Source organism: Uranotaenia lowii, chromosome 2 (assembly GCF_029784155.1).
Source record: "Uranotaenia lowii strain MFRU-FL chromosome 2, ASM2978415v1, whole genome shotgun sequence".
Lineage (NCBI taxonomy): Eukaryota > Metazoa > Arthropoda > Insecta > Diptera > Culicidae > Uranotaenia > Uranotaenia lowii.
In genome coordinates, this window is record NC_073692.1 from 175,485,754 (window position 1) to 175,506,533 (window position 20,780).

General features: G+C 35.8%; 1 protein-coding gene across 4 annotated transcripts in view; it reads left to right on the plus strand.

Annotated features, from left to right (window-relative positions):
• Nucleotides 1-20,780, plus strand: part of LOC129741849 (uncharacterized) — a 57,172-nt gene that overhangs the window by 25,502 nt on the left and 10,890 nt on the right. For all 4 annotated transcript variants that reach the window (XM_055733655.1, XM_055733654.1, XM_055733653.1 and 1 more), the window contains 5 exons: nucleotides 1,458-1,637; nucleotides 13,218-13,415; nucleotides 13,514-13,609; nucleotides 13,700-13,798; nucleotides 13,874-14,005. In XM_055733655.1, the coding sequence (XP_055589630.1) occupies nucleotides 1,515-1,637; nucleotides 13,218-13,415; nucleotides 13,514-13,609; nucleotides 13,700-13,798; nucleotides 13,874-14,005 (648 nt within the window). In that variant the 5' untranslated portion in view covers nucleotides 1,458-1,514. The remainder of the gene's footprint in view (nucleotides 1-1,457; nucleotides 1,638-13,217; nucleotides 13,416-13,513; nucleotides 13,610-13,699; nucleotides 13,799-13,873; nucleotides 14,006-20,780) is intronic.

Genomic DNA, 20,780 nt, shown 5'->3' on the forward strand with positions numbered 1-20,780 from the left:
AATCTATAGATGTAGAGGAGTCCGTGGTCCGCCAAAACCGCTGCTTCAATCTTTGGGGGAGGGAGGTGGGTTTTTCCGAAAATTACGTTGCCATTGCTTTATTGGTTAGTTCAGTCAATTTTCCGGACTTTGAAATTCTCTTCAATTTTTCGATGACAGAAACGGTTGGGTAATTCAGGACGATTTCTTGAAAAACTTGTAAAAAAGTGACAAATCTGCACAACATCTAGGCCAAAAACATACAAGTGGAAAATAAAAGGTTTTTATGTTATAAATTTAAAGTTTTCATTGAATTACAGAAGCAGTGTGACTCGTATTTAATTATTAGACTTTAACCTATTGGTTAGATGTCGGAGAGGTTATCAAAAGACTTGAGTTCAATTCCTGGTCAGGGTGGTTTTATTTTTCATTTACCATTCATGCTCGATTATTTTGATTGTTGATTTATACGGATAGTAGCATTATCCACCAAACAAAGCACTAGCATGTATGTATGAGTGTGTGTGAAATGTTTGAGTTCTACAAACAGACATACTTTAATTTGTTATTGCTTTGTTTGATGGATGTACGACTCACGTTTAGTGACAAATGCATCGATCATGAATGTTTGATGAAAGAAATATCACCTCAACCAGAATCCAACTCGAGTGTTCTGATTAGCTCACCGACACTTAACCAATTGGCCAAATCATCAGATGCAACAAGCCAAGCTGCAGCTTATACTGCCCCAGTGGGGGTTTTCATTATGCCCTTACAGTGACTGATTTTCAGCCTGTGACAAAAAAAAATGCACTTTAAAACGTTTTTATATACTTTTTCAAGTTTGAGCCCGTTAGGAATTAGACTTTTTTAGTGTCTGAACAAGAAAAAATTTAGTAATTCACAAATTATAGCTGTCTTCTATGTTTAAATTTGCCTTTTTTCTTAAGGTGGCCGTTATGCCCTTATCTCCCCTACATACGTTGCATTACATCACAAAACAACTTATTTAAACAATTAAATCAATCTGATTTTTTTACGTTACCTGGGGAAGTAATGAGTTGTTTTGGAAAACGTTATGATACATTTTCTTATTTCAATCTTAAAACAATCTGAAATATCTATAGAATGCTTTGGGAACAGATTGGCAAAAATGCTTCGATAAGCAATGCACTTGTGCTATAGCTTGGTTGCTTTTTCTCGAAGAAGGTAATTTCTCAAGAGTTGTTCAGTCTACCATCCTCCTATCTTCCTGAGTACGAGATGTTCATAAACAATGCTTATGCTGATGCTTTCATCATCTGAAGTAACATCTCAAGAACCGTTAAGAGCAATCGCACCAGTTTCCACATCCTCAATTTCTCATCTTGATTCTTTACCTAGTATCATCGAAAGAGATATAATCAATGTTAACGTTTTCTTTTATCCTTTTTTTTTTGTTTTGTGGTGTCTTTTGTAAAAAAAAAACACGAACACAGTTTCGGCAGCCGGACCAGTTTAGCACACGGTGATGGGGGTGTACCCCCGGACGGGAGATGCAACCACCCCAACGCTACATACCGTCAGTTTCTGATTTGTACGGTACAGACGAAATAGAATTCCTACTGGACGAAATACGGGATCTCGAACCAGCCTGCTGTCAGCTAGAGGACATTCAAGTATGTATATTTATCTGAACTCAAAAATTATCCACTCATCCAGCACATTGGGAGGGGTTTTGGGGGGCATTTTCCTCCGTATATCCATAAGTTCATGGCGAAGTGGAAACATTCAAGCACGACCAAAATTGTGCAAAAACCGATGGATAACATAAACAGTATGGAAGGAAAAAAAACCTTTAAACAGACAGACAAAAACAACACTGTTCTTGCCCATTGGTTGTGCAAAAAAAGAAGAAAAATATAAATATAATTTGAAACTAGTGCCAGAATGAACACGTCATGGACAATCTACAGAAACGGGACAAGAGCAAGAAAAACGACAAAACTTTATCTAGGATAATGGTGCATCATAATTGTTTTCCAACTCGATGATTATTTTTCTGTGTCTGTAATCATTCCGTGTGCATTTGTTAATGCTTTCTGTTTGAGTGAAAAACAATATGTAATAGACTAAATTTCACTATACAGGAAAATGAAAAAAAAATAATGAAAAATTAAGAAATTAGATTGAATATCAAAATCAGAACAGATTTATGAAGACGGAATAACTCTTAGAAATGCTTTATAATACAAATATCATCAAATAGACCACAGGCTTGTTATTTATTCAAACCAGGTGGCGATCCATCATAATTTGTGCCCCGAAAGTCCGTCCGAAGATGAAAGTCAAAAAGTGCCTCCACAATATGCCATGAGCAAAATCCATCCAGGAAAATGACATTTGAAACTTTTTAACGACACCCAGGCCGCTTTTCGCCCACCGAAATCGGGTTTCGGTATCAGCAGGGCCAGATTTTGTAATGAAAGGGCCACGTAGTTCTCGCAATCAACCATTCACGTTCTGCTGGTGCCAAAAACCGAAAGGAAAGAAAGTGTCTCCTCAAAGTATGCTTTGTATGCAGGCTTCTCCGAATTTCCGATTCTGTTCATCAAAAATGTACAACATGATGCCATCCACGGAACACGCTGCCATTTGGGGGTTTCGCAACAAAAGATCTCGGTTACATATATTTATACATACAAGGGTAGCATGTATTTTCAATTCATGTTAGTCAATCGAGAAATTGTGGATGTTTAATTTATGATTTGAAGTTCGTGTCCCCTTGTGCGAAAGTAAGGGATTTAATGTCAACTCTGGTGAATGAGTAAATGTATGGTGATAATTCATGCTTTTTAAATACAGTTAATATTTGCAAAAGCTATTCAAGATTCTTTTAAAACATCTAAATGTTTTCGAATTTTTAAACTGTTATAAGCAAAACTTCAACATCATCGGATTTAATTAAGGCTTGATTGATCTTAGGCGTGCCATAAGATTTACCTGATAAATTTTAACTCCACATAATGGGAACGATTCGTGGCGTTATGGCCCATCAAAGTTGAAACATTTTTTTTTAAATTCTTAGTTTATTTCAATACGGTTTTGCTGATTTCTTCAAAACCTTATTAATTGGGTGGAGGAAGTTGTTTGTTATTGATTGAGATTTAAAAAAAAAGTAAGAATTTGCAAATCTGAATAAATAACAGCGATATTCCTAAAACTAATTTAAAAAAAATAAATAAACAAATTAGTATTTTGCAATTTTTCACCCAAAAATATCCAAGCGTTTCGAGATATTTGGATTTTGATTAGTGTTGTTTCAAAACAACACTTTGCATTAAAGGGTTAAAATAACTGAAGTAACTAATTGTTTTCTGGCTACGTCAATATCATGTCCCACGAACCTCAAAACATTTAATGCATAAAGATTATAAATATCTGAGGACGTGAGTTTTTTAGAAGCCATTGAAGTGTTGCATGTTGCCCCAGTTGACGGTATTTAAAAAAAACTCCCCGCTTCATAAAGGCTCGAAAAAAGTTTAAATTTTATGAAACTATCAATTATATCCATCCCACTTTTTTAAAGATTGGAGAATGTCAAAAAATTAACCAAAAATATAATGCGTTCTTGAATATTCGTTCAAAAACAGAATTGAGATACCGTCGTGCGGGGTGACCATGGGCCTGTGAGGTGACTATGGGTGCAAATGAAAAATATTTTGATTTTGATAAATTTCTATTAATATTGAAGATATCAATTTTTTACACCCGATAGCAAGCAAATCTTTTACTTCAAAAGCTGTTTCTCGTAAATATTTAGTTTTAATTCTAAAATTCTTGGAAGTTCTGTATGGAATTGACATACATACAACACCACATAAAATTATATGTAGGAACTAATACCAACACAGTGCAAAGTTCTTTTCCAGTAAGATGCATGCATTATGATTCGCTAAGCACGGCACAGTGTTGTTTTTAAGAATCGGTTGAAAATGTCATAAGTTATTCCAATTTTCGAAACACTGTTCAAAATATGTTAAATATGGGGGTTTTTCAAACACAAAACAAATTAAAAATGTTATTGTTTACTACAGGGAAATTGAATATTACATTTTTATATGAAAATTTCCAAATATACCTTGATTATGGTTTTACCACGTTTTTCTATGCTCAAAAAACGGATTTTTATAATTACAGTAAGGTTTTTTTTACACTGATATACGTACCGCGTAAAAAAACCGTGTAAAAAAACCGTGTTAATTCCCGAAAACCGTGTAAAAAAAACCGTGCTAATTCCCGAAAACCGTGTAAGAAAACGTGTTAATTCCCGAAAACCGTGTAAAAAAAGACCATTCGAATTCTGCAGCTCTGAAATTCTGACACTTAAGACCTGAGACCTGAGACTTGAGACCTGGCCTTGAGAATGTAGACTAGAGACATGAGACCTGAGACTTTAGACATGACACCTGAGACCTAAGTCCAGGGACCTGAGACATGAGACCTGAGACCTGAAGAATGAAACCAAAGACATGGGACATTAGACCTGAGACCTGAGACTAGAAAGCTCAGACATAAAACACTAGACCTGAGACCTGAGACATGGGACATGTGACATGAGACATGAGACTTAAGACATGACACTTGAGACCTGAGACCTGAGACATGAGACATGAGGCCTGAGACATGAGACATGAGACCTGAGACCTGAGACCTGAGACATAAGACATAAGACATGAGACCTGAGGTATTAGACAAGAGCCATGAAAGATTAGACCTGAGACCTGAGACTTTAGACCTGAGACAAGCTACTAGCTTTATTACCGCGAAAAATAAGTTTAGCTCCGATTTCAACTTGCGACCCCTCTAGTGAAAGGGTTTGACTTGTAGATGACGAAAAATAGTGTCGCGACTTCGCTAGTCCAAGCTACTAGTGTTAGTACCGCGAGAAATAAGTTTAGCTCCGATTTAGACTTGCGACCCCTCTAGTGAAAGGGTTTGGCTTGTGGGTGACGAAAAATAGTGTCGCCACTTCGCTAGTACAAGCTACTAGGGTTAGTACCGGTAGAAATTACACAGAAAAAAATAATGACTATTACATGTCATTGAAATCGATTGCCTGTAAAACAAAACAACCTGTAATCCAAAAAACAGGTAATTTTCAATTGATTTTTCGGAAAGGAAACAGAACATCATAGAATATTACAGCAAATATCGTGTAACAAAAAGAAGCATGATATTTACTGTAATTTTCTAGGTCGAAAATAAATTATGTGTTGCTAAATTTTGTGCCGTCCAATAATTTTCAATAGCGTAACTCAAGTGTACTGGCATCCCAGTTGAGGAACGTCAGAAGAACAGATTGTTTATTTTTATTATCGTTTTGTTTTTTTCGGATCGGTTCTGTTTTGTTACGGAGTGAATCAGTGCAAAATCTGTAACCGTCGTCAAGGCGGCCTATCGGACGTAGGAAACAGCTAAGACCCGTCAGGAAAAGCAGCTCCGGTTTTTAAAAGGCAGCGTCGAAGAATCGTTCGATGCTCGATGGCCTGCACCAGTTATTTTAGGTGTTGGACGGATGTTCCGTGGCGGCGGCTGTGTTGTGAGTATTAAATACTCAAGCAAATTTTGCTTTAGTTTTTCCATCTTGTGAAAACCATCTTATCTTATTAATTTCAGATCAGCGAACGGAAGTATTGAAAAAATAAGAATCTGTAAGGATATCACCCGACATTGATCATATTCGTAGGTCATCGGCCGTTTCTTATACCGAAAAGTGATTATTAATATGCGTTAATCTTTTTCTAGTGACCGTAACAACACTGGGGCATACGATTGCTGAAATTTCGCCACATACTTCGGAACCAAAATCATAGAAAACTTAGAAACCTGGTGCAATATGAAATGAGATGGAGAACCAGATCGGACGGGAAAACTAAGCTATCAATATGCAGAATCAGTACATCATAGTCATCCGGAAAGAAAAACAACAGAACGAAGAAACCTTAGTAAGCGGACTATGATACATCCGGCTGAGAAAGTGAAAAATTGCTGAATCCCCTTATGTAAGCACATCTCATGTGTCTGTCTCTCTCAACTACTATCATCATCAACCTTTTCTCAAACAAATCGCAGATCGAACACTTGGAATAAATAGAGAAATTGAACCACACTTAAGGATATGAAGTCAGACTTACTCGGTAAGTTGTTGAATCAACAAAAATTTAATATTTTTAAAAATTGAATTATTGTAAAAAAAATGTCACCGCCGAGCTTCACCCAAAACCAAATATTCTAGTCTTCAATAAACAAAACAATCAACTGAAAAATCAATGAATTAAATATGTTCTGATAATTTTAGGTACTCATCGCATACTTATTGGAATTCCATTTCCAACAGACTTCCTCAAACAGCATGGCCGGTGTAGAAAGAGTTCCACCCGAAAAAAAACACTATTACACGTCTTACTATCACAAGATGAATTTGAAACCCAGCTTGGGTTTATCTGTCTACCAATTTTAGGAATCCAGGAAATCCAGGAATCCCCCTAGTACTTAGTTATAGATTTTGACTAGAAGATGGTATATTTCCTATTTGATGGAGAAATTCGCGTTGCTACAGATGGAAAGTTTCATGAAATTTCATGAATGGATTGCTCCGAAGATGGTAAAAATGTTATGAACTCGGGGGTTTCGAGTTTGACGAGGTAGAACTCTTTATACATTATTTTTTTTGCTATGCTAATCAAAGTTATTTTAAATATTTATAGGTAAAAACCCGTGTGTCTCAAAGCGGAAGGATGTATCAATACGCTCTATGGTTCACCTTAAATCTGGTGGATTCGTTCAAACATTCAATTCCGGCATAACTTAAATAACAAAATTGTTGTTTTGATTGACGGAGTTCATTTTGTTTTACTACCAATGCGCCACTCGGGTACAGGCACATTCAGTACTGTTTTGTAAACGCCAGTCGTATTGATGTTTGCCGAACTTTTTTATTATTGCATAATAAAACTTCATTCCAAAGTATTGAAAAATAGTGAATAATAGTTGCGCTTTAGTATTTATTATATCCAATTCCATTCCATTAATTTATATAACCAATAAATATAAAAGAAAGGTAGCAACTACAACCCTGTACACGGTTTGAAACTACAGTCCTGTAATTTTAAACCATACTGTAAGCAAATTGTGCGCTTGAAAATTACTGACACGTAATTTTTTTCTAACCTGTGAAATCACGGTAAATGTCCTGCTCCTTTTTGTTACAGGACATTTACTGTAATTTTACAGAAAATAATTTTTTCTGTGTAGTTTAACTTCGATTTCAACTTTTGACCGGTCAAATGAAAGGGTTTGACTTGTAGCTGACAAAAAATAGTGTCGCGAGTTCGCTAGTACAAGCTACTAGTGTTAATTCCGTGAAAAATTAGTTAAGCTCCGATTTCAACTTGCGACCCCTCTAGTGAAAGGGTTTGACTTGTAGGTGACAAAAAATAGTGTCGCGAGTTTGCTAGTATAAGCTACTAGTGCTAGTACCGTGAGAAATTAGTTAAGCTCCGATTTCAACTTTCGACCCGTCAAGTGAAAGGGATTGACTTGTTGGTGATATTGGTAACAGGGGGTATTCTTGAGAATTCGGGAAATTGAATGGTATTTCAAGTGTATTTTTTATGTTTTGTATCATGTTTTGTTTTAATAACTGGCAAAATAAATCAAAACGCGCAAGCAGAAACTGCAGTACCCAGCCAAAAATTGAGTAAAATCATCATTCTAGAGAGCTGTGAGAGCTGTGAGCCCGTGCGTTTTTTGATTGTTTTAAAACTTGAACAAGATGCTACAAATTTTCGAAAATTTTTATCAAACATCGCATTCTTTGAAATTTGCATTTAATGAAAATATAACTTCAACATTTTTATCCATCCAATCATGAATTTTTATGATTTCAGCTAGTAGAATTTGTTGCAGTATTTTTCACCCCTAAATGTTTGTAGAACCCTCATGCTTTTTCTATAAAAACATTTATGATTTAAAAAATATAAAATTTAATTCGAACAAAGCCAAAAACTACTGCAATTGGTGCTTTTTTTGTTACGACATTACAAATACATCACAACTAGTGGAACCAATAATTTTTCTGACTACCTCAATTTTATGTGCAATCAACTTTGAATCTTTTTATGTACAAACGGTATGATTATCTGCGGAAATAAGGTTTTTAATGGCCATTGAAGTTGAAAACTGTTGCATTATGCACCAGACGGTATCTCTGTTTAAAATACATACATCGTCTAAGCCGATTTAGGCGTTGCAGACTTAATTAATAACGTTGAAAACTTAAGATTTACATTTAACTCCAGTACCGAGATGGGAATCGAACCCATGCCATCAGTGGACCAGCGATTACCGTCTTACCAAGCTAACCACTCAACCACCAAGACGTATCTCACAACTAACCTTGAGTTCTGTTTGCATCAAACACTTGAACTTGATTGGTCGCAAGTTGAAATCGTAAGTGAAACTTCTTTCAAACGGTAATAACACTAGTAGCTTGTACTAGCGAACTCGCGACACTATTTTTCGTCACCTACAAGTCAAACCCTTTCACTTGACCGGTCGAAAGTTGAAATCGGAGCTAATCTAATTTCTACCGGTACTAACACGAGTTGCTTGAACTAGCGAACTCGCAACATTATTTTTCGTCACCTGCAAGTCAAACCCTTTCACTAGAGTGGTCGAAAGTTGAAATCAGAGCTTAACTCATTTCTCGTGGTACTAACCCTAGTAGCTTGTACTAGCGAAGTCGCGACACTATTTTTCGTCACCTATAAGTCAAATCCTTTCACTAGAAGGGTCGCAAGTTGAAATCGGAGCTTAACTAATTTCTCGCGGTACTAACACTAGTAGTTTGTACTAGCGAAGTCGCGACACTATTTTTCGTCACCCACAAGTCAAACCCTTTCATTCGACCGGTCGAAAGTCGAAATCGGAGCAAAACTGATTTCTCGCGGTACTAACCCTAGTAGCTTGTACTAGCGAAGTCGCGACACTATTTTTCGTCACCTACAAGTCAAACCCTTTCACTAGAGGGGTCGCATGTTGAAATCGGAGCTAAACTAATTTCTCGCGGTACTAATCCTAGTAGCTTGTCTCCGGTCTCAGGTCCATAGTCTCATGTCTCAGGTCTCATATTCATGGCTCTTGTCTCATGCCTCAGGTCTCATGCCTTATGTCTTATGCCTCATGCCTCATGTCTCATGTCCCATGTCTCAGGTCTAAAGTCTCATGTTTCATGGTTCTTGTCTCATGCCTCAGGTCTCAGGTCTCAGGTCTCATGTCTCATGCTGAGATCTCAAGTCTAATATCCCTTGTCTCAGGTTCCAGGTCTCAGGTCTCATGTCTAGTTTCTAATTTTTCATGTCTCAGGTCTCATGTCTCATGTCTCATGTCTCATGTCTCAGGTCTCAAGTCTCAGGTCTCAGGTCTCAAGGCTCAGGTCTCAGGTCCCAGGTCTCAGGTCTCATGTATCATGTTCTTAGTCTAAGAGATAAGATTTTCAAAAACTTCAAAAAGATTCTAAGTGTTTTCCTTTGAAAAGGATTTAGAATATTTTCTCTCAAAAACCGTGTTAATTCCCGAAAACCGTGTAAAAAAGCCGTGTAAAAAAACCGCGTAAAAAAAACCGTGTAAAAAAAAACCTTGGTGTATTGTGCAACTAACCGTCTATTGGTCAATTTTCATACCAAGCACTGCCATTTCGGGCTTTGTCAGTCCGTCAGTCAGTATTAATGCCCAAACCTACTTATGATTACGGTTTTTGAAAATCGTAGCTCTGATTATTCACAGACAGTTTTCCACTTGAATTTATAGCAGATTTTATCTTTTTAATTGCATTTTTATGAAAGAACTCTACTTCAACAACGTTAATCCATTTTCATTTGCTCATAACTTTTTTAAAAATCAATATTTTTCAACAAATTTTCCACACTTACACCTTTGCTATTCGAAAAATCTCTGAATTGTTACTTCTTAATGGGAGATATTTGGAAAAGAATTCTAAAACTTCGATTTTTGGCCCATTGCTTAGTGGTCCAGGACGGAACTTTATCGTGACAAAATTAATAACGAAGTTGCTATGAGGGGGCATCCATTAATTACGTAACGCTCCTATGGGAGGGGGCGGTAGTAAGCTCGAGCGTTACGAATTGTGACATAGGGGAGGGGGGGGGAGTTATGCTCATCGTTACGTAACGATTTTTTCCTCAAAAATTTCAGTTTAATCGCAGCTATTTTGACGTCATGCAATTTTTGTAGAATGCTTCAACATGATTGAACTGGTTAGTAACCTTTCCTCTTTAAAGATTCTGGGATAGACTGCTTAAAATGTGTATTGGATATCTGTGAAGAAACGATTGGAAAACCGAATATTGTATACATTTACCCCCAAGAACTCAATTCAACCTTAAAACGGAAATTTTACTATTTTTCTTTATTGATTTAAAAAAACGCAATTTTGGTTCTTCCGTCGAATATTACTAAGTGGAGCATATTTTGCATAATAAGTTATGATCCTTGAACAAAATAAATTCAACAAGGTAGATCATCAGTTAACAAAGTACAAAGCAACTAGTAATAAGACAAGTGTTTAATTTTTTCGGAGAGTTATCATCAATGAGTACTTTGAAGCGAATTGGATAGATATTAATTCCGTTTTGAAGATCGTTAAAAAATTTATGTTTAAATCTTTTCTTACCTTCGAAAATCAGAATTTAAAAACATAAGATTGGGGGGGGGGGGTAACTATCAGCGTTACGTAATTTTCATAGGGGGTACATCGAAGCGTTACGATTTGTGACATACGGAGGGGAGAGGGTAAAAAAAGTGCATTTTTTGCGTTACGTAATTTATGGATGCCGCCTAAGAGATAGACAAACGGTATCCTCAGCAAAAATGCTCATCGCTTTGATAATCTTAAATCAAATATTAGGACGTGTCATTATTGCATGATTTACACATAAAAACTTTTTCCAGTGAACAGATAGAGCCAAATTGTCTGCTTTAAAATTGTAGCCCACGGTTTTTGAGGCAACTTTACCGAAAACACCGCATACATATGACGTGTCGTAAGCGAGTAATGATTTTTTAATATAAAAATGTTAGGGTGTGTCGAAAAATAAACAGTTTTCAGGCTCCAACTTTTGTGATTGAAGTCATACAATAAAAATGTGATCTAAGCATTTGTATAATATAAAAATTCGCACATTTGTCTCTCAGAGCGCAAAATTGTATCTGGAAGCGTTCGATAGTTATAAGGTATTTTTTAGCAAGAACTTGTACTTTTTAAACTGTCATATCTCGGATTGGTGCAAACCAAAAAATTATTTCATGACGGCATTATTCAGTTAAAACATCAAATATTTGAAAGTGAAATTACGGAAGATCGGTTATTTTTAAAACTCGAGCAAAAATTCCTGAGTTTGTTAATTTGCAATACAAAATTCACACAGAAAGAAAACATCCCCATTTATCTGCAAAAGTCAAATTTTCAACGTTTTGTTATTGTTTGAGTCCATAGTGATGCTGAAATAACCAATTCACAAAAGTTGGAACCGGAATACTGTGTATTTCGACACACCCTAACATTTTTATATTAAAAAAATCAATACTCGTTTACGAAACGTCATATGAGTGTTGTGTCTTCGGTAAAGTTGCTTCAAAACCGTTGGCTACAATTTTGTAGAAGACACTTTGGCTGTAAAGTTTTTATGTGTAGGTAAATCATGCAAATATACACGTCCTAACATTTGATTTAAGATTATTGAAGCGCATGATTTGATCAGCATTTTTTCTGCGGATACCGTTTGTCTAACTCTTATAGTATCTTCGTTATTACTTTTGTCACGACAAAGTTTTGTCCTGGACCACTGTGCATTGGCACCCCGCACGACAGTATTAAAATTTTTTTAAGAGTTTTTTTTTAGCTTTTTTATTCTCAAATTTTTAGTAGTATCTGGAAGTTGAAATGCATAAATTGAAATATTAAAGCTTAATCAATGATGAACATCCCCTGCCTTCTATGAATATAAATAATTATAAAAAATTCGCAAAAACCTTAAAAAAAGCAAATTTCATAAGTAATATTTACAAGTTGGTTAATTGTGTTATTTGAGTTATTGTCGTTGAATCCCCAAACTGGAGTTTTTGTCGATATCAGCACCGGTGACATTCACTGACGACATATTATTGAATCTGAATTGAAAAACTTAATTCAGATTACGAATTCATGGTGAAAACATTATTAGAAACCGAAAACAACTACACAGCAAATTTTTTTTTGCTGGAAACCAGCAAAATTTTGCTGGTTTTTGTCCCGCTGACTTTCCAGCAAAATTTCCAGCAATTTCAATTGCTGGAAAAAACAGCAAACGTTAATGCTGGTTTCCAGCAATTCAAATTGCTGGAAAATCAGCAATCCAGATTGTTGGAAACCAGCTATTTCTTTCAACACAACCGGCAGTATTTAGTATGAAATTTATATTTCAATTTAAAATTAAAGTTTAATATTGACTGTGCATATAATAAGCAATAAAAACAATTATTTTCTCCCATTTTCAATAAGGGATTAATTTATTTTACAAAAAAAAAATTTTTTTTCACAACTTTCTAACACCGGCTCTGGGGTGGCCGCTTTGTGACAAAATGTTGATCATCCGCCACCTGTAAAAATAGTTTTGATTAGTATCTCCTATGGAATATCTACCTGTACAATAAAAACTTACCCTTGACTTGATGCCTGGTTGCTAGAATATAGAGGAAAATAAAATAATTATATTAATTTAACCTAAATTCGTAAAATAGAATCTCACCTTACTTCAGCGTACGAAACAAAAACAAACTCCAAATTGACAACTCGATTGCTGATTTTCCAGCAAACTAGATCAATTGCTGGAAAGTCCAGCAATTTGAAAACCGATAGCTGATTTTTCAGCAAAAATGACAAGCACATAACCGAATGCTGAAAAATCCAGCAATTCGAAAACCGATTGCTGGTTTCCAGCAAAAATTTGGATTGCTGAACGTTTCCAGCAATTATTTTTGCTGGAAATCAAGGCAAAAATTTACAGTGTAGGTATCTATATTGTATCTTCCTCAGTAAAAGCACCAAGTGGAAATCAAACCAACCCAACACGTGCCAAATGAAACACTGATTCAATTTGTTTCCTTTTTTTTTTGTTATTGTTCCTGTTGATTTCCAGGACTTTGAGATAGCTGGCAGCAGAGCAGGGGAGCTTTCAATCTCGCTCGAATCGCCACTCGGTACTTGCACCTCCTGGGACTCGCATGCACATTACCGTCAAAGGATAGGGAACACACCTTTACCGTGGGGCGTTGCGCTGCACTGCGACGCCTCACATCTGACCACCCCCACTGGGATCGTGAGGATATTGCTGGTGGTAAGTTCCGGTGTCACACGTGTATGGTGCGGTGGCCACATGCTGTCACAATATTTGCACAGGGAATTGTAACGTGTAACATGTTTAATTATTTCCAGATATCCTCGGCGGCATGCCTGGCCTGTGAATGTTCGGCGGGAACCGTGCAGGTGGGCTTGTTTCTACTGCCACTGATCGGGCGGTTAAGGTTAATGGTGAGTGAGATACCCACCCACAGATGGAAAAAAAATCAATGGTTTACTTCCTCAACCACAAAACTAATCAATTAATTACTCCCTACGCAGGTTTTCTGTGCACTGTTTTCATTGTTAATCACCTGTTTGATGCTATTTTTGGATATCTCACACATAGCGTTGATGTTTCCCTTCAACTGGGCTAAACTCGTATGTATCAACAAGACGATGAAATACCATCAACAAATTTACGAATCTCAATTTTCCCCTTTCTTTGCTTTTTAGAATGCGTGGATGTACCTGACAATCGGTTTATTTTTTCTCGTTGGCTCATCACTGATAATCCATATGGTGTTCTTTGCTGAGGAATTTATGTGGGTGCCGAAGCACACCAAGGACACATTGTTCATATCAGCGGTAAGTAGCAAATTGTGATAAGGTTAATCAAATTCCAATAGATATGAACGTGAAACTATTCATTCCTCCTTTGTTCAAATTATAGAAAATAATCATAAGGGTATAAGTTTGGAGATCTGACACATACAATTCTGAATCAATATTCTAAAACTGAGATCAGACTCGAAAAAACAGAAACTCACGAATTAAATTATAATTAATCATAATACACCTAAACGTTACAATTGTCTATCAGGACTAAAAAAGGAAAAAATCTCGAATCAGGTTCGAATAAGACCTTCTATAAAGAGTCTAACAAAAAGAGATTAACCTTGAATATTTTATTTTGTCAGAATATAAATCAAGAAATAATGAGACTTATTCTGTAAGTCACGAGACGTGACTTGCCAAATTTCACGTCGTAGCTCTAGTACCTCCTTCCAGGCTAGAGATATTAGCACTGATAAAATGTTAGCTCGGATGAGTTGCAATCGGCCTTCGGGTTTAACTGTCTGAGCTCACGTCTTCTTTGTCTGGACGATCTTTATCTTATTTTCAAAATCTGCAAAACTCCTGTCGATCATTTTGATTAACACTAAACATACCGACACTTTGTATATACCTATTCATACCACGAGCGGTCAAATGACGGCAAACACCGTTTCCGCTAAAACTCCCTTGTTTCTCAACCGATTTCTACCAAATTTATAGTTTTGAAAAGCTTATAATTCGACTCAAATATGTTTCTCAGACAATTTTCAGCTATAATCAATAACTTTAAAGTTATTTTCAGTACAAGAAAAATTTTATGAAAAAACATGCTTCAGGACAAAGGTTGTAAATCATTTATTAAGTGCTCGAAAAAAATTTCACTTAGTGCCTGAGAAAGCTGAAGTTAGAAGCTATATGTTGGACATATGGAAAATTTTTTTAAAAATTTTCTAAGATCATGGCCACAAAAAATGTAAAAAAGTTGTGTAAAACCCGTACTTTTCAATCAATCAATTGCCAAAGCTGTTCCTGTTACAGTAGAAAATTTTGAAAAAGTGAATTGAAAAGTAGACGTAATTTGTCACATTTTGGCATCTTTAGATTTTTAAAATACTAAATACATAATTTTTTACGGCTTTTCAAAGGTAGTTGTTTTGCGAACTTTTTATGAATCTGGATTTTCTGAGACAATCCCTACACCCAAATTCAGCTTTGCACTGGATTTTGAGTACGTTAACGTAAGGTTTAGGCAATAAAACTATATGCAAAAGAAAGCAAATTTCATGCCGGTTCTAGTGATGTAACTGCATTGGCGGTGCAATGCTTTACAAAAATATAATAAATATATTTTTGAAAGTAAAACTAGAAAATTTGAGCTAATGCTTGTTTGTTTTTTCGTTTCTTTTCATCCGTCTTCGTGTGCAAAATAGCTTTGAGATATTACCACCCACTGCGCCCGTCTGCCAAGCAAGAATTTGTGCTGACTCCTCAAAATTCAGTAACTAGTTCACTGTTTTATTTATCATATTTTTGCCAAGTATTGCACCGCCAATGCAATTACACCACTAGAACTGGTATGAAATTTGCTTTCTTTTGCATATAGTTTTATTGCCTAAACCTTACGTTAACGTACTCAAAATCCAGTGCAAAGCTGAGTTTAGGTGTAGGAATTGTCTTTGAAAATCCAAATTGATAAAAAGTTCGAAAAACAACTCCCTTTGACAAGTCGTCATAAATAATGTGCTTCGTATTTCAAAAATCTAAAGATGCCAAAATGTGACAAATTACGTCTTCTTTTCAATTCACTTTTTCAAAATTTTCTACTGTAACAGGAACAGCTTTGGCGGTTGATTGATTGAAAAGTACGGGTTTTACACAACTTTTTTACATTTTTTGTGGCCATAATCTTAGAAAATTTTTAAAAAAAATTTCCATATGTCCAACATATAGCTTCTAACTTCAGCTTTCTCAGGCACTAAGTGAAATTTTTTTCGAGCCCTTAATAACTGATTTACAACCTTTTTCCTGAAGCATGTTTTTTCATAAAATTTTTCTTGTACTGAAAATAACTTTAAAGTTATTGATTATAGTTGAAAACTGTCTGAGAAACATATTTGAGTCGAATTATAAGCTTTTCAAAACTATAAATTTGGTAGAAATCGGTTGAGAAACAAGGGAGTTTTAGCGAAAACGGTGTTTGCCGTCATTTGACCGCTCGCGGTATGAATAGGTATACCACATACGTTATTCGAAAACCGTAATACTTAAAAAAAAATTAAAAACGCAAAAATACTTGCATTTCAAAAACAAAAATAGTCCTGTCGTTAAATTTGCGAAAAAACAATTATATAAGGTGTAATCATCGTTTAAAGTTCAAAAACCGTCATTTGACCGCCTCCGGTACGTTTAGTGTTAAAAGAGGAAGCTTTTTAGATTACAGGCTATTTGATATACGAAAAAAGATGTAATTTATCATTATTGAACAATGTACTATGCTTTGTTTGTCCATTAATTTTTTTTTCTTTGGGTAGAATGTTTGACATAATTTAAGGTGTATTAAGGATTATCACTGTCGATATCAGTTCCAACGTGTGAAAAGATTCTATGTTCATTTATGACGTTTCGAGTCGCTGAATCAAATTCATTTGGAAACTTTCTTGTTTGTATGGCCAAAAAAGTGCGTCAAAGCATTCTTTATATCCCAAGTTACAAAAAGTCGCATAGATACTCTTGTGCATAATAAGTTCACATCAGGCTGAATAAAAAGGTACTCGATAGAAATGAAAATAAGTGCTCGATTTGGACTTCTGAACGAACATAACATGTCTAAACAAGTAGCATAGAATATTTTTGGGCGTTCCAAGTACCTTAAAAAGCCCAGGATTCAAATTGGCCTATCGTGCTTCATTACGAACTTATAACGAATTTTTGGTTTTCTGCAGAACTTCTTACGAACTTTTGGTTTCATGCAGAACTTGTTACGAGCTTTTTGGTTCCATGAAGAACTGCTATACAACTTCAATGCAAACGTTTGCGTTAATGTTTTGCACAAGAGTGAATAACAGAATATCGGACGAATAAAGGAACAACGAATTAAACCTACAAATAAATCAACTGTTTTAATCAAAATGGGAAGATAATATAAATCTTACATCTATTTTGTTTTGTTTTTGAATTTTAACAATATTCATTCCTAACAAATCGAAACAAAAAGACACATCTCCTCGTTTACAATCCGATTTTTCCTTTTTCATTGCGGAGTTATTATTACAGCCGAAGCTAGGGCACCTCAAGCACCTAGAACAACGTAATTACCGGCTTATATCGACACGGTAGCTTCTCATAGCTAGTAGCAATTTATTCTTCAATAGGATGAGCTGGGCTCGAAATTTCTCTATCCCTTTTCTATAGAAGAAACAGTTCCGCAAAACTTCATTGCCGTGATTGGAAAAATCTTTGATAAGCAACCACATGGAAGCGCTCTCCATTTTTAAAACAAAAATTGGAAACAGATAGTAAGAAAATTAAACACAAAAAACAAGTTAAAACCTAGAATCACTCACGTTCAATTTCAATTCCTCCTGGTTTGATTTGGAAAAAGTTAATACATCCTTTGGTGAATAGATACGAATGTTTACATTTTTTAATATCGCCTGCTTTGAAAAGGCAATAGTTCTAAGTTTATTTCTCAGAAGCTTATTCAGCTTTGTTTAACGAATGAATAGCATTCTACTCAGCCTTCAATTTAAGTTCTTATCGATACTTTCAAAGTCCACTTCGCAATAAAAAATTAAAGGAAAATCGGTTTGTAAACGAGGAGATGTGTTTTTGTTTTGTTTCGGTTTGTGAGATATGAATGTTGTTGAAATAAAGGAAAAGTGAAATATATATTGAATTTATGCCATCTATCCATTTTGAGTACAACAGTTGGTTTAATTGAGTGTTAATCCGTTGTTCGTTTATTCGTAGCTCTGGTATTTTGTTATTCACTATTGTGCAAAACCTTATCACTAACGTTTGCATAGAAGTTTCTATAGAAGTTCCCAGAGGTCGGCATTAAAACGCTATTCGCTAGTTAGTCCGCTACATTTTTGTTTAAATATTTATTTTTTAACTTTATTTCTGGAGAACTTACGGCTCCAAAAACTCCATCACTTTATAGAAAATAACATTTATCAGCATTCCTCCTTGAATAATTGCACCTAGGAGAGTTTGTTTATCCTTTTTTTCAACTGAAATCCCGTAAGAAAATAAATTTGTCGACAAAAAAGTAGCGGACTAAATAGCGATTAGCGATTTAACGCCAGACTCTAGAAAAAACATGTATCAGCATTCTTCCTTGACTGATTACTTGTGGTGAAGTTTGTCTATCTGCTGATACAAAAGTTTGGTGAAAAAATAAATGAAAACGATAATAATATATCAAAAGCGGAGCAGACAAATTAGCGATTAAAGCATAAATAAGTACAACTCTGGACGCATTGAAACGGGTCTATCTCGGAGCTATGTAAACGAAATAAAAATGTATTGTTATCAAAATGTAGGGTTTTCATTGCACTTTAAAGGAAAAATATTAAAAAAATTATTCCGATGTTGTTTTGATGAATTTTCGAACTTTTCGTCGAGTACCACTCATTATAGTTTGTACACCCTATTCGCTGACCTCAGCGGCCATTTTGTTCCACAACCTCTTCATCTCTGTTCCATCCAGAGTCGTTCTGCCATTCTTCTTCATCTTCTGTTCGACAATTACCCAAAATTTTTTCGATAGGGCGGAATTGAGGGCAGTTGGGAGGGTTAATGCTCTTTTCGACAAAATTCACCCGTTGGCCCGATACCACTGTAGTACCTCTTTGCTGTAGTGGCAGCTAGCCAAATCTGGCGAAAACTTTACTGGTTCTTTGTGAGATCTAATGTACGGAAAAAAGAGTTTTTCAGGCATTCCTCCTTGTACATTTCGGAGTCCATGGTCTTGTTTTTCACAAAAAACCGGAGTTTTTCGTCCGCAGTTGCAAATACCTTGCCAGATCATACACTTTCTTGCAAATTTATTAGCATAAACGAATTCGAACTTGCCGGGGACATCACCATGACCAGTGCAGTGCACCACTGCAGTAGCTTTATAAAATTTTTGGCCAGGAAGCTGCCCAAAATCCATCTTCGCGTACGTTTCGTCATCCATGAGGATGCATCCGTCGAACTTCGTTGGAATCTTCTTGTATAACTTCCGGGCACGTCCTTTGGCTACTAAATTCTGCTTCAATGTCCGGTTTGGTTGCTTACTGGCCCGATAGGATCGTATTCCTTCGCGTAGGGGCACCGGTCGGCGTTGAATTTCTTGGCGATGTCGTAGTTCGACTACCCTACCGATCGATAGTATTTATCTCACGGAAACGTTTGAGAACGCTGCACACGGTTGATTTGACCATTTTTAACGATTTCGCGAGTTTTGAACCCGACCACGTCGGGTTTTTGACTTGAGTGTCCAAAATTAATTTTCGTCTCGCGGTTTCCATCACGTGTAACTTTTTTGGAATAAAACGAATCGTAATGAAATTTTCAGTACTGATAGAGGAAACATTTCCGAACAAAGTACTGTCAAAAAATTCTAGATCCGACAACAAGGAGCGCTATAATAAACAGTGCGTCCAGATTTGTAGTGATCCATGCTTTAGCGCTTTAATGCCGAACACTGTTCCGAACAAGTTCCTCATGGAACCAAAAAATTCGTATTAAGTTCTGCAGGGAACCAAAAAGTTCGTAAGAAGTTCTGTATTGAACCAAAAAATTCGTTAAAAGTTCGTAACGAAGCACGATAAGCCGAAATGAATCCTGGATTTTTTAAGGTACTTGGAACGCACAAAAATGTTCTATACTACTTGTTTAGACTTTTTATGTTCGTTCAGAAGTCCAAAACAAGCACTTATTTTCATTACTCTCGAGTACCTTTTATCCATCCAAATGTGAACTTTTGATGCACAAAATTAAGTATCTATGCGACTTTTGGTTACTTGGGTAAGATCTCATCTCAATGTTTCATACACCCTTGACTTTGTGTTATATCCCAAGTAACCTAAAGTTCCATAGAATGATCTCTAAAAAGCTTACTCAGTCCTGATTGAAGGCTCTATAGTGCTCTACTCAGCTCAAAATTAAATAAAATCATCAGAATTGCACGCTTTTCAATGCAGAGAATTCTCGCATTCAACATTGGGAACATTAGAGTTCAATCGGCCCACATTTCTACAGTGCCTATCGATGAATGTTCAGTTTATATAACCTGCCTGTCTTAGGTGGTGGATGTCGTTGCTGTTGCTGTGAAAGTTGCTTTCATCGAGGAGAAAAATAAGAAGAGTCGGAATCGGGATCACTTTTTCATCAGGTTATGTCGTGATACGGACAAATATTTTCCTACTGGTGTGTAAAATGTAAAAACTTTTAAGTTTAAATCTTAATTGTGAATATAATTTTAATTTATAAGTTTTGAATATTGCTGATAAATATACATTTCTCAAAAAATTTTAACATTTTTAACGTTTCTCCCTCCCCTCATTCTCGTCCAATTCAACATCGAAGTAGGAAAAAGGAAACCATTCTTTGGAAAAAAAAAACCAGATGAACCTGATAGATTGAACTGTTAACAACTATGGAAGCCTTTGTAAAAAATTTCGACACTCGATATACCTAAGTTCTATAGAAGTTCCGCATCGAACTAAAACGTGCGTTAGAAGGTCAATAGAAACCACGAAAGTTTAATGTGATTTTCGAATTTTCTAAGTCGCTTAGAACGCACAAAACGTTCAGA